This window comes from Dermochelys coriacea, chromosome 1 (genome assembly GCF_009764565.3).
Source record: "Dermochelys coriacea isolate rDerCor1 chromosome 1, rDerCor1.pri.v4, whole genome shotgun sequence".
In the NCBI taxonomy this organism is placed as follows: domain Eukaryota; kingdom Metazoa; phylum Chordata; order Testudines; family Dermochelyidae; genus Dermochelys; species Dermochelys coriacea.
This window is the reverse complement of record NC_050068.2, coordinates 229,191,484-229,205,724: the sequence shown is the minus strand read 5'-3', so window position 1 is coordinate 229,205,724 and position 14,241 is coordinate 229,191,484. Positions and strand designations below refer to the sequence as shown.

Here is a 14,241-nt window from a genome sequence, read left to right as displayed (position 1 = left end):
TGTCTCAGTTTCCATCATAACTCATTCGCTCTTCACCTGGGGCATGTGGTTCTCTGTGGCCGATGAAGCTGCAAAAGCCCCAAAAATGGGACCTGAACCCAGGTTTCCTGAACAATCTCTGTCCTACCAATCCAAGACTTCTTCTGGCTGGCTGCTTTCTCATGTCCTGCTTTAAATGTTCAGTGTGATGGCCCATGTGGTTGTAACATATGCACGGCTGACAGCATTGACTGTGGATTTGGCAGTAGCAGTGAGAGGTCACCCCTGCTGTAGCGGGATTCATTGCAGGAGTACAATCTTAGATTGAGCGGAGCTAGCATGAGTCTGCATACTCCCAATTGCAGTGTAGACCTACCTCGGAGGGACAAGAGGGATGTGTGTATGTATATGTGTGCACTATCTATGTATGTCACTTCGCTGAGAAACTTCTTTATATTTACTATCCTGTAGTATTTTAAAATACAGTATACTATCCTGTATTTTAAGAGTTTGAGTAAGGTGTAAAATATTTGTAGTTGAACTTGTACATGATTCAGTCTTAAGGAAATATATACCAGTTCAATAACATATGTCGGTTTTTAAAGCATGTGGCAGTATTGATAAAATTTTAAATACATATTAATAATAATAATGTATTGTCTGCATTGTATCGCTTAGAGGCCCCAGTCACAATCAGGGCCCCATTAGATGAGGTGCTGTAGAAATAGGGTAATAGATGGCCCCTCCCCTGATCCGGCAAACACTTTTATGTGCATTCAAGGGGATCACTCAACATCATGGAAAGTGATTGGAGTATGTAACCATCTGCAGAATTTGACCCTCATTTAAGAAAAGATGCGAGAAGTGACAGTCAGTGGGACTTAAACTCCTAAATCACTTAGGCACTTTTGACATTTTTACCCCTTAGAAAAGTCTTACCTTGAATTAGTTCAGCTGATGCAAACCCCTAATGTAGACTCAATTAAACTGGTTTAACCCTTGCTTAAAATTTGCTTAGCTTAGTTTGGTAATTTACCAACATAAGCCTTATTTGTTTGAGGCCTTTTCTACATGACATGCTTTTGCCAGTAAAGCAGTACCAGCAGAGCCCCCTAGTGTAGACACATCTTACAGCAACAGAAGGAATTTTTCTGTTGGCATAGTAACACCACCTCCCCAGATCATATTAGCTATGTCAACAGAAGCCCTCTTCTGTTGATATAGCTGTATCTACACTAGGGGATTAGTTAGCATAGCTATAAGAGGCTAGAGGATGTTTTGGGGTTTTTTTTTTTCCCCCCCCACATCCCAACCAATTTAGGTATGCTAACAGAACTTTGTAGTTTAGACCTGCCCTAAGTATGTCCACTTTGGAATTTTGCATGGGTTAACTAAATCAGCTTTAAATTGATTTAGGCAGGGTCTCCTTGACAGATTTTTTTTTTTTTGTGTCAGAATAACAATGTTGGTCAGAGATGTGAAAAAAAACACACCTCCTAGCCAACATAGCTATGCTAGCATAACCCCTGATGTTGACAGAAGATGGCTTCTGTCAACATAGCTAATGTCCTTTGGGGAGGTGATGTTACTATGCTGGCCAAAGAATGCCTTCTGTCAGCATAAGCTGTGTCTTCCTTAGACAATATAGATATACTGGGAAAGCATTTGTGGTGTAGACAAGGCCTCACTTAAACTGGCTCGCCATTTCCAATATAGAAAAGTCCTAATAAACAATAGGAGGGAGAAATGGCAGGAAGGGTGAGGGTAGATGTGATAAGATGATGAGGTTACATAGACAGGGTTAATTCACAACTTGATGATTTGGTTTCATTTAATTATTACTTTTTTAACATCTGCCTGTTTCCATAGTGTTGTTAATGTAATAACCTACCAGTTTCTACTTTTAAAAACATCCTATATGTATTTCCAGTGTTTTGGTTTTTGTTTTGTTTTTAAATTCTGCTGTAAGTTAGCTTCTTTTCTTTTTTCTTTTCTTTATTACTACATTTGCTGTTTTCATCAATGGCGTGTTCTTTTTTCAGTTTTTTTATTTAATATTTTTAAAAAATATCTAAATAATTCCAGCCGTAGTGTTTGGACTTCTCTGGGTAAATGTAGTCATTGGTGCCTGGTGTCTTAGGGATGTGGGATCCCTTATAGAGGTGTTTTGCCTTGTTTAAGGCTAAAAGTGTGAGTGGATTGGATTAGAGTAGAATTCCTGGCATTTACATGGCTGGTTCAGAGGTCTGCAAGGTTAATCTGCAGTAGCTTCCCTAGGGAGAGAACATGGTCAACTGTATAAAGCATGGGACTAGGAGTCAGGAAACTGGGTTCTGTTCCTGGGTTTTGCTATGTGACTTTGGGCAGGTCACCTAGGGCCTGATTATTTGTTTCCTGAGATGCTGAGCACTCACAGCTACAACTGAGGTCAGTGCCTTTGAAAATCCTGCCTTGCCTTCCTTATTTCTCAATGTCACCAGCTTTTAGATGGGGATAATATATCCATGTTGATGAAGCACTTTGATCTATGGGTGAAAACTCTACAATAGTGTGAATTATTAACAACAAATAACCTCGTAGCCACTCAGTGATCTAATAGGTCTTTTTCTTCTCTGGTTTCTATGAGCCTGCTCAATAAAATAAAACAAATTTACCATAGCACCATGCTGCAGGTGAGAGCAAGTAGTCTATGCAGGTCCTGAAAGACGTAATGCCCTTTCTACCTTTTCTTTAAAACATTGATTTGGATTTTAGGAGAAAGGCTAATGTTTTCCCATGCTCTCTGGATTCAGTTATTCAGTTAAAGGTGAGGACATGTAGGATCTGGAAAACCTGTGCAATTTGATCTGGGTTTATACCTCGTAGACTTTTGAGTGCATGCTGCACAGTATATGCAGAATGCAACTTTATGTTTAAAACAGGTCTTTCTGCTTTCTCTCTCTTTGCAGGAAGAACTATACTCTCTGTACCACACACAGCAAGAAATATATTTCACATACTAGAGAGATTAGTACAGCATAAACGTACACTTGCTAGTTAATAACTGTATTGTGACAGACTCCACAAGATGGCAGTGTGTCTAACTTCAGGTTGGGTTGTTGCAAAATCAGTATGTATTGCCTCTTGAAATTGACCAGTGGTATTTTATTTTATTTCTTTTTTTAAATGCTTTGCCTATGAAATATAAACTGTTTTTAGCATGACAATCTGACTTTTGCAGTTACTCATGAAGTCTTGAGCTCAAGTTAACTTGTTGTTTTGTATGACCCTATAAGTGGCTGCCTTGGATACTGAGTTAGCAGGGCTAAGGTTGCACCTGCTGAACAGCTTTAGTATTGAGTTGTTCAGCACTCAACCCCTCCCACCCCCAAAAGAGGAAACCCTGGATGTACTTGCCTAAAGCAAAGAACTGAAAATCCTGAGGCTTTGCTCCCAGCTGACTTCCCCATCCTGAGTTTTAACTTTCATTTGAAAGATGATAAATTCACATTGGTTAATTTTTTATAATAAACTATTTTAAATCAGGAGAATATAGAAAGACTTATTCATAAATCAGCATAACGACAGTGCTTAAATCCACTGTGCATAGTTTCTGTGGGATTATATTCAAGGCTTACCTAGACAGTCCATCTCTCTCCTAGTCCACTTAATGTCACAAATGTGCAGCACATCTGACCTCAGTGCTACTAAAAGATTTTTGTGGTATCACTGAGATAATCATTCAACAACTGGAGTCCCAAGTCAAAGTCTGGAGATGAGGAAGGTATGTGGTGTTCATGCAAAATAAGTCTATTCAGTGACTGCAGTGTAAAGGGTCAAGACCAAACCTTGATCACTTGTGCCTGGGCTGGCCGGGTCCATGGGGCTAGGTTCTAAGACTCCTGTAGGACCAGCATGCTCAGCTCCTAAAAATCAGCACTTTTCCCTCCAGTAACTGTTTCCAGCCAACCCAGGAGCAGGATTCACTTCTGTTGTTCTGCCTTTTTCACATTTAAGGCCCATTATTCACCAGTTTTACTTTCTGAATTCATTCACTCACAGCTATTGCTTCCTGCTTCTGGGCTGTAAAGTGGTTGGTGGCTGCAGAAGCCCATCTTGGAAGCAGAGCAGAGGAACAGTGGGCTGGAAACAAGTCAGCATTTGCTTAGCACTCAGTGTTGGCACTCACTCAGAATTCCTTATTTGTCCATCCCTGTGGTCATCCAATCTAACATTATCAGACTATCCAGGCAGTAATACTTTAGCTGCCTGATGGGTGCAGAATCAGATGTTTTCATGAAGTGGATTTGATGTGTTCTTAAGACACAGTGGGAGAGATGCCCTCACTACAGCACAGGGCCAGGCCCTAGAGCGGAGACACAACAGCAAAATGGCAAGAGATAACGGCTGCTTCCAACATTGCTCCAGGTCAGGCTTGCTGGTTCACTAGAAACAACAAAACTGTTCTTGTTTTGTGAAGAAGGGGTGGCGGGAAGGAATTCCTGCAATGGTTCTTGGGTTAAACAAAATGCTTCAGAGAGGGGTGCTTCTTTTTGATGCTTTCCTCGATAACAACCATTTCTTGTTGATGTTTGTGGTTCAACTGTCACGAATGAATGAGAGGGCATGGGAGGAATAGGAGGGTTTCATGCCTGGGGGTAGTTTGGATACTAGAACTAGAGCTAGTCCTGAAGCAGCAGTCCGAGTTAACCGAGTCATAAGTCTATTTGACAAGACTCGCTTGGGAGTCAGCTGCTGGGATCTGAGCTCTTTAAGACAGCATCTAAAGCAGTGAGAGAAAGAAGAGGAAAAAAATGCTTTTCCTTCAGAGGGGAAATGATATATCCCTTAATTTTGTAGGGTACCTATGTAGTTAGTGGGAAGTGCAAGTTATGAATGTAAGTAAGCAAGTAAAAACACTGGCTCTGCATTGAGTTAGAAAACTACCATACAGGAGGACCCAATTACAGCAATGAAGTGTGTCCCCAAGGCTCCAGCATGGTGCAGGGACATGCTTAAAGCTCAGCTTGGTCTTGTCTATAATATAAAAGCCATGTTTTATCAGAGTCTGGGGAAACCTGTTTTGTAACTGGGTCTCACCACGCACTAGCTCTCTGTAGGGCAGAGCAGATCTTAGTCCTGCAGAAAATCATCCTGAAAAGTCCAGTAAAAGCGAAATAACTTCCATTATAAAATAGTCAGTCTTCCCCTGCTACAATTCCTTGGTGAATTTGTTATTCCTGAAAGAGAGCGACTGACTCAACCACATTTGGATTCCTGTGCTGGGCAAGCTTCCCTCACACACTGATAGCTCTGCCAGTGCTCCTCAACCCTGATCTCTGGTAACAACCCTTGTTATCCCAGTTCCAGACCGCTCTGGGGTTTGCCAATTCATTTAAACCATTCTTTGATGTTTATGTCATGAATAAATATCCACAGGGGACTTCAGATGGAATTGTCAGACTCTCTAATTTGTGATCCAGGCAGAATTTATACTCCTGTCTCCTGAGGAGACTTGCTAGTGAATTTATAGGATGCAGATATAGCCTATATCAGGCTGTCAGTCTGATAAATGCCACTGTGCACAATCATAACCCCCTGTGTCAATTGCCTTGCCCCATCTCTACAGAAACTTAATTTTAAAAGCTAGATAAAATGTGTGCACTCCTCTGGGACGCTAATGGGAGAGGAATGCTGCAGAACTCTTATGAACTCCTCCTCCATTACAGTTCCACTTTCTGACTTCTATATCTTGGTTTCTAGAAACGGGAAGGCCTTCTCCAGACGGCTCATGTTACAGAGGAGCTCACGACCACAACTGAGTAAGCAGGAAATCCTTATCCATCTGACAGAGGGGAGTGTGAGTGAGTGAGAGAGTGTAGGGGGTATGTATGGTGTATCATTACTCAAAATGAAAGAGCATAAAAAATTCTGTTTATCAGATTAACCGACTCTGTGAAACCCTTAATGCACAACTTTTTTCATGCAGAAGCCACTTTATCACTGGAAATACATTGCAAAGGAAAAATATTTCTCCTTAACAAGCCTGTGTGCCAAAAGATTTTAGCTTTATCCTAATATGTCACTGATGATCTTTGCGTAACCATTTTTTGGCTGTTTTCCTTACCCCCTCTGTGTATAATCCATTTCTGTCCATCCTTATTGCACCATGCTGTTAAAGGAGCAGTGTAGGGAATTTGGGGAGGATCAGCAAGATGCTTTCTTAGGACACCTCCTCCTCAAAATGAACTAACTGTTTTCTTACAAAAATTGAGTGTGGGAAGGATCTGTAAGGCTTCCCCATCCTTGTGTTGCATATTGGGAGCCCAGCAGCATACTCCTTTTAATCTTTGCAGCTGGTCTACGTCACTTGCTGTTTTTATAGTTCTCCCAAAGGGAAAGGGATAGAAATGCACTTTAGCTAAAAAATGAAAGCTCAGACTCTCCATCAAGGGGCTTAAAGGCAGTGTTAACAAGGGGCTTACATGAGTCCTCTCCAGCTCATCAGTGTCTAGGCTCCCTGTAGGGATGTCTCAACCTTTTATCATTTTGTAGCTAAGTGGAGTACCAGGTGATTGGCTCCATGGGGGTCCTTTTGGATGAAACCTTCAGAAATGAGGGCACAGCTTTTCTGTGTAGACATAAAAGCTCTCATGCCCCTTTTAAGGGGAATGGAGGTTTGCCATGGTGTCTTTGGCCAAAATTACTTTCCTTCCTCCAGCTTGTGCAGTGTGCTTGGCGGACCTCTTTCTCGGGGATGGCTGCAGTTCAGTGGTGCTGGATGTAGTTTTGTAAAGTGTTTTGTTTTAGGGGGAAAGGTGCTGCTGTGTGTGTGGTGTGTAATTAAGTGTGTATTTTTATATGGTGTAGATCTAAATAAATGAGACTCCCAAGAGCTCTGATACAAGTTAGAAATACAACCCCCCCCCCAACCTAACCCCATAACAGTCAACAAAACTAAACCCTGGACAGAACTCTCACAAAACTCTTCTGTACATATAGATAGGGCAGATTCTCAGTTTATGTAAATCTGCATAGCTCCATTGACTTCACCAGCTGAGGACTTGGTTCATGTGTAGTGTGTGCCATGTTATTTCCATAACATACAAATATGCATACCATATATAAGCTATATATATATATTTTTTTTTTCTCTAAATAAAACTCTGATATACCTAACCATAGCAATGCTTATTCTGAACTGTGTAATGTAATCTATTATCTACATGTATACAGGGATTTGGTATCTAATAATATAAATTGATATATTTATTCATTTACTCTTAGACTTGGAAAAGTAATAATTATGCTTCATCAGTGGAGTTACACCCTGGATACATTTGGACCATTCTCTTGCTCCAGCATGTTGGCTCTGATTCTGTTGGGTGCTGAGACTTGTACCTCAGTGGGGGTTGAGGGTCCTTAGCACTGCACAGGATCAGGCCCATTAAGACCAGTATCTTTTCATTGATGGTAATGATTCATGAACTAAATGAATATTTTCTCATGTTCTCACTTGCAGGATGATGATGGGAAGATTTGGTAAGTAACACATGAACCTTTGACAGTTGCCCCTTCAAACACATTGACAAAGTATTTGTCTGTGTTTCTTATAAGTGTGTCTTGGGTAGTCCAGGGCAGTGGAGCAGGCAATTGCACAGGGCAGGAGCACATGGCTGGGACAGCTCTGTTACTTGCTGTGGGGAATACTGCCTGAAGCACCAGGGAGGAGTGGGGACTGGAGAACAAGGAACAACTACCAAAAGAGCCAGAACTACTACTTCGAGTGATGTCCCCATCAGTGCTCCACTGTAGGTGCGGCAGAACCTTTGCATCAGAGATCTTCAATAGCAGTGCCTGTCAGACTGCACATGCGCACCTTTCCTCCCCTGCGCTGTGCGGTCTGACCACCCTCGGTTCCTTCTCTACTGCCTGTGGTCTGATATGGAACAGTTAGCAGAGCCCACTTTGTTATTTAGATAGTCTCTTACCTGTTTTTCCCCCCTCATAGTTAGTTAGCTTCTTTATTTTCTTTTCTTCTCCTTCATCCTTTAAAATAAATAAATAAAAAAATAAAAGTAATTTTTTTTTTGTTTTCCCTAATTCCTGTCAGGGATGCTATTCCCTCGCCCTTATGCCTGGCTCCTCTGGGTTTAAGCGGGGCTGCTTTCTCTATAATGGATGGCCATGCACAGTATATCTGTTGCCTGGGAGAGGGATGTTTCCCAGAAGTGTTCCCACTCCTCGTGGAAAAGTCCCTGCAACCAGTGTCGGACCCCGGTACTTACTGCTCACTGGAGAGACCCTCATGCTCAGCAAGGTTGTCTGTGGACCCTCACTCGCCTCGTCCGAGTAACACCATTACAAATGCTGGCGGCAAAGCAGGGTTTGGGGTGGAGGCTGACAGCTTGTGGCCCCCCATGTAATAACCTCCCAGCCCCCTGAGGGGTCCCAACCCCCAGTTTGAGAACCTCCATACTAAAGCCGTGGCTCTAAAAAGCTCTCTGGCGTCATCGGCTGACTCTTTCCCATATCACACCTCAGCCCTGTGCTCAACCCAGGCACTGACCAGAGATCACCCTCGGGAATTCACACAGCTGTCAGGCCTCACTATAGCTGACATTGCAGATACTCCACTCCTCAGACAGGCGGTATCTCAAGTCTCACCCACTTCTCAGTCGACACACTCTTCGTGCTCTCCCACAAGGACAGCATCTCCTTTCCTTAGTGATATCGAAGAGGATGTGGGTGATTATCAAGACTCTCTTGCCACATCAACATCAGGGCAGTTAACATCAGCTTACCAGCCTTACCCTGCCGCAATTAGGGCACCCAGCCTTTTCAGGGGCCCCCATGGATGCAACCATATATTCCCTTTCCCTCTAATTGGCCATATTGGGACCCCATGGCACAATTTGGTAATCCTGCACCGCTGCAAACACGCCGACCTCCATCCATCCCCTCTTCAACAATCTCTCAACCTCCAGAAACACAGCCTCCACAATACCGCCACTGGAGGAGGAACTGGAAGGAGAGCAGGATGAGGAGGTACCTCTGGTCCTGCCGTTTTCTTCATCTTCACCTGATGAAGCCATCATGCCACCACCTCCCACTGCGACTGATGATTTTTGTCACTTTCAGGAGTTGTTTTGTAGTGGCTGACTCCCTAAACATCCCACTTGAGGAGTCAAGGAACAACAACGTGAACCGATTGACGTTCTCCATACTCAACAACAAAAATTACCCTACCTATTAAAGGTGCACTATTTGAACCTACAAACCTTCTTTGGCAGACTCCAGTCTCTATCCCCCCTACATGCAAATGGGCAGATAGGAAATATTTTGTACCTGCAAAAAATGTGGAGTTATTGCCCTGAATTCCCTTGTGGTGAATGCAGTGCAAGAGAATGGCCATCAATGCCAATCCCGATCTGGTCATCCTGACTGAGACTGGAAACATTTAGATCTCTTGGGCAGAAAATCCTATTCATCTGCTACCCTCCAGTTTCAAATTTCCAACTACGAGGCCCTTATGGCCAAATATCATTATAAAGTTTATTCTAAGCTGGAGGAACTTTGCCAGGATCTGCCAGGGGAAAAAAGGGAACAATTCCTGCCCCTCATTTTGGAAGGTCATGACCCCGCAGGCCTCTCTGGACTCAGCTGATACAACTGCCCATCCATTGCTACTGTAGTAGTAATGTGACATGCATCATGGTTGCACCTTTCAGGATTCCCTTAGGAGGTACAAAATACGGTTGAGGATCTCCCGTTTGAGGGACAAAAACTCTTTTCTGAGCACATGGACAACTCCTTACACTCCATTGAAAGATCCTGAGCCACTCTAAAATACCTCAATGCATATACACACCATAGCGACAACAAAGTTCAGGAAAATATCAGCTCCCTCCACAATCTTGCCCTCAGCCATACTACCCACAACGGCAATTTGACAACCAACGCTATCGTCACCGACCTCCCAACAGGCACAGACAATTGCCTGCACGAGGGACATTGTCCCAAACTCCCTCTAATAAGCAGGAAATGTGAAGGTGTGGTCGAGGTCTAGAGAAGCTCCTGCCTGCTCCAGTTGCCCCTACCATCTGTACCGCCATCTACACACCAACAGTTTGGCAACCTCCTAGTTCCATTTTTACCATCTTGGATGCACATTACCTGGGACAGATGGATCCTGGAAATAGTAAAGGAGAGTTACTCCATCCCCTTCCTAGCTATACCATCCCACCAACTCCTCTCTCCCTTCAGGGACCCCTCTCACAAGCCCATTCTGGAGTGGGAGGTGAGATGACATCTTCAACTGGGAGCCACAGAACTGGTCCCTCCACAACACAGAGGATGCGGTTTCTACTCTCACAACTTCCTGGTACAAAAGAAGTCTGGTGTTTGGCACCTCATCCTAGATCTTCTCAATCTCAACAAGTTTGTCAAACTACAGCATTTCAAGATGATCATCCTAGCACTGGAACAGGGGGATTGGTTCATGGCCTTCAACCTACAGGACACGTACTTTCATATTGCAATACACCCTGCTCACAGACATTTCTTACAATTCATCATCGGCCACTGTCACTACCAGTACAGGGTACTACCCTTCAGGCTATCCACAGCTTGTGACTTTTTTCCAAAGTACTCGCAATAGTCATGGCCTTCCTCTGCAAACAAGGCATTACCATTTCCCAGTATCTAGATTACAGCCTTCTCAAAGCGCCATCTGAGACCAAAGCACTCCGAGCAGTCCACACTACAATGACCCTCTTTACAAAACTGGGTCTCCTTATCAATTTTGAAAAGTCCACACTAACCCCAGTGCAAACGCTGGAGTTCAGTGGTGCTCTATTCGATGTCAAGTGGGCAAGAGCGTTTTTACCACCTCACAGGTTCACAGTGATAACGCAACTAGTTTCAGCCACCCGAGCATGCCCCCAAATCCCAGCACGTACATGCCTCCAACTTCTGGGACATGTGGCTGCAGCTACCTTTGTGGTCAAACATGCAAGGCTGCATGTGCAGGGTGTCTTCAGGGCTGGCTTCATACAGTATATCTTCCTCACAAGCACAGCATGCAAAAACTCCTGTCCATGCCAACCCAGGTCAAGGACTCACTGCTGTGGTAGATGTGCCAGACAACGTCTGTGCCGGGGTCCCTTTTCTTCAATCTCCATGATACTTACTGTAATTGCAGCTAGGTGCACTCTAAGAGAACTAACAGGCAATCCATGCTGTTTGAGCTGAATGAGGTAGTCCAATATGAGAGGTAATGGAGCTCAGGCAGCATCGACCTGTCTGTCGGCACACGGAAGTTGGAACTGGTTCCACGTGTGGGAATAGGTACGTCTAGTAGAATCGCACCTGCTATTTATCATGATATGTTTTACTGAATCTGAACAGGTTATTTCTGTATCATACTGTGATACTTACCACTGATGCCTCCCTCCTCGGCTGGGGAGTAAATCTATGCAAGCACGCTATACAGGGATGATGGATGCCTACCGAGTTCACCTTACCAATCAACACCCTGGAACTGAGGATGGTCCACAATGCCTGCCAACATTTCCTACCCCTCCTCAGAAGCCAGACTGTTCGAGTAATGACGGATAACCTTGCTTGCATGTATTACATCAACAGGCAAGCAGTTGCCAGGTTCCATTCCCTATGCTCAGAAACAATTAAGCTATGGAATTGGTGTATCCACAACATCTCCATCTCTTCTGTGTATCTCCCTGGACATCAGAAGATGACAGTGGATATGCTGATCAGAACCTTCTCGCATGAGCACGAATGGCAGCTCGTCATGAGAGCACTCCGATCCATCTTCTGCCGATGGGGTCATCTCACCATAGACCTTTTCACCATTCACAAGAACACCCACTGTCCTTGGTTTTGTTCCAGAGCAGGCCTGGGATGTGATTCGCTGAGGGATGCATACCTTATGAACTGGAATGTGCCACTTCTCTATGCCTTCCCCCCTTTCCCCTCGTGTTCCGAGTCTTATGCAAGATACAGGAAGATCAAGCTCTGGTTATACTATTAGCACCAACATGGCCATGACAAGTTTGGTACGCGTACCTGCTTCACATGACACTCTCTCGGCCTATAAACCTTCCCCCAGCATTGTGGCTCCACTCTCAGGACAGGGGATGCATGCACCATCCTAATCCGCGGGTGCTCCTCCTGAAAGCTTGGTTCTTTGTGGCTCCGGGATTCAGAAATAACCTGTTCAGATTCAGTAAAACATATCTTGATAAATAGCAGGTGCGATTCTACTAGACGTACCTATTCCCACACGGTGGAACCGGTCCCAACTTCCGTGTGCTGACAGACAGTCAATGCTGCCTGAGCTCCATTACCTCTCAGATTGGACTATCTCCTTCAGCTCAAACAGCACGGATTGCTGTTTGCTCTCTTAGAGCGCACCTGGCTGCAATTACCACATTCCACTGCTCTGTCAAGGGATATTCAGGATTTGCACATCCCCTTGTCAAACATTTTCTTAAGGGTGTTCAAAACCTATACTCTAACATGCATCCCCCCGCTCTGGGACCCCAGCCTAATGGCAACCTGCTCGCTCCTTCATCTAGCAATGAATAAGGCCTTCCTCATCACCATTACATTGGCATGACAAGTGGGAGAAATATCAGCCCTTATGGCATACCCACCATATACAATGTTTTATAGGGACAAAGTGACCTTCCGTCCCCACCCAAAATTCCTGCAGAAGGTTATAACGTCCTTCCATCTAAATGAGTCTATACACCTTCCCACCTTCTTTCCCAAACCACACAACAATTACCAAGAAGTAGCTCTCTTCACACCTTAGATGTGAGACGTGCATTGTCATTCTACTTGCCATGCTTGTTCATATCCATTGCCAAATGCTATAAAGGCTCCGCTGTATCTAACCAACGCCTCTTTAAATGGATTTCACAGTGCATATGCTAGTCTTACGAACTTCACAATAAGCAACTGCCTGCCTCTCTCAGGACACACTCCCACACAAGCTTTCTCAATCTCCATTGCATTCCTCAATAATGTTCTCATAATAGATATATGCAGGGCTGCCACGTGGGGGTCCTCTGATACATTCGCCCAACATTATGCCATCTTGCAAGATTCCTCAACGGACACCATTCTCGGACGTACGGTCCTATCCTCAGTGATACCAGCTGCTCTGAAGCCCTAGCCTTCCAGCTAGGGGTACTGCTTTATAGTCACCTACAGTGGACCACCCAGGGGGACATCACTCAAAGAAGAAGAGAGGGTTACTCACCTTGTGCAAAAAGAAAAGGAGTAGTTGTGGCACCTTAGAGACTAACAAATTTATTAGAGCATAAGCTTTCGTGAGCTACAGCTCACTTCATCGGATGCATTTGGTGGAAAATACAGAGGGGAGATTGATATACACACACAGAGAACATGAAACAATGGGTTTATCATACACACTGTAAGGAGAGTGATCACTTAAAATAAGCCTCACCAGCAGCAGGGGGGGAAAGGAGGAAAACCTTTCATGGTGACAAGCAAGGTAGGCTATTTCCAGCAGTTAACAAGAATATCTGAGGAACGGTGGGGAGTGGGGTGGGGGGGGAGAAATACCATGGGGAAATAGTTTTACTTTGTGTAATGACTCATCCATTCCCAGTCTCTATTCAAGCCTAAGTTAATTGTATCCAGTTTGCAAATTAATTCCAATTCAGCAGTCTCTCGCTGGAGTCTGTTTTTGAAGGTTTTTTGTTGAAGGATAGCCACTCTTAGGTCTGTAATGGAGTGACCAGAGAGATTGAAGTGTTCTCCAACTGGTTTTTGAATGTTATAATTCTTGACGTCTGATTTGTGTCCATTCATTCTTTTATGTAGAGACTGTCCAGTTTGACCAATGTACATGGCAGAGGGGCATTGCTGGCACATGATGGCATATATCACATTGGTAGATGCGCAGGTGAACGAGCCTCTGATAGTGTGGCTGATGTGATTAGGCCCTATGATGGTGTCCCCTGAATAGATATGTGGACAGAGTTGGCAACGGGCTTTGTTGCAAGGATAGGTTCCTTGTGCAGTAACTAAGGTTCTTTGAGATGTGTCCCCCCATGGGTGCTCCACTACCCTCCCTCCTCCCCTCTGCTTCGGAGTGTAACGTTTAGGCTTTGGGGCAGAGAAGGAACTGAGGGCATTCGGACTGCTATTTATACTACCCGTGCACAGTGGGCGGTGGGGTGGGGGAAGGTGCACATGTAAGGTCCGACAGGCACTGCTCTTGAAGATCTT

General features: G+C 44.2%; 1 protein-coding gene across 6 annotated transcripts in view; it reads left to right on the top strand.

The window, feature by feature from the left end:
- PARVB (parvin beta) overlaps nucleotides 1–14,241 on the top strand; it is a 104,973-nt gene that overhangs the window by 63,828 nt on the left and 26,904 nt on the right. For all 6 annotated transcript variants that reach the window (XM_038397832.2, XM_043515606.1, XM_043515587.1 and 3 more), the window contains 2 exons: nucleotides 5,722–5,780; nucleotides 7,481–7,500. In XM_038397832.2, coding sequence (XP_038253760.1) covers nucleotides 5,722–5,780; nucleotides 7,481–7,500 — 79 coding nt within the window. The remainder of the gene's footprint in view (nucleotides 1–5,721; nucleotides 5,781–7,480; nucleotides 7,501–14,241) is intronic.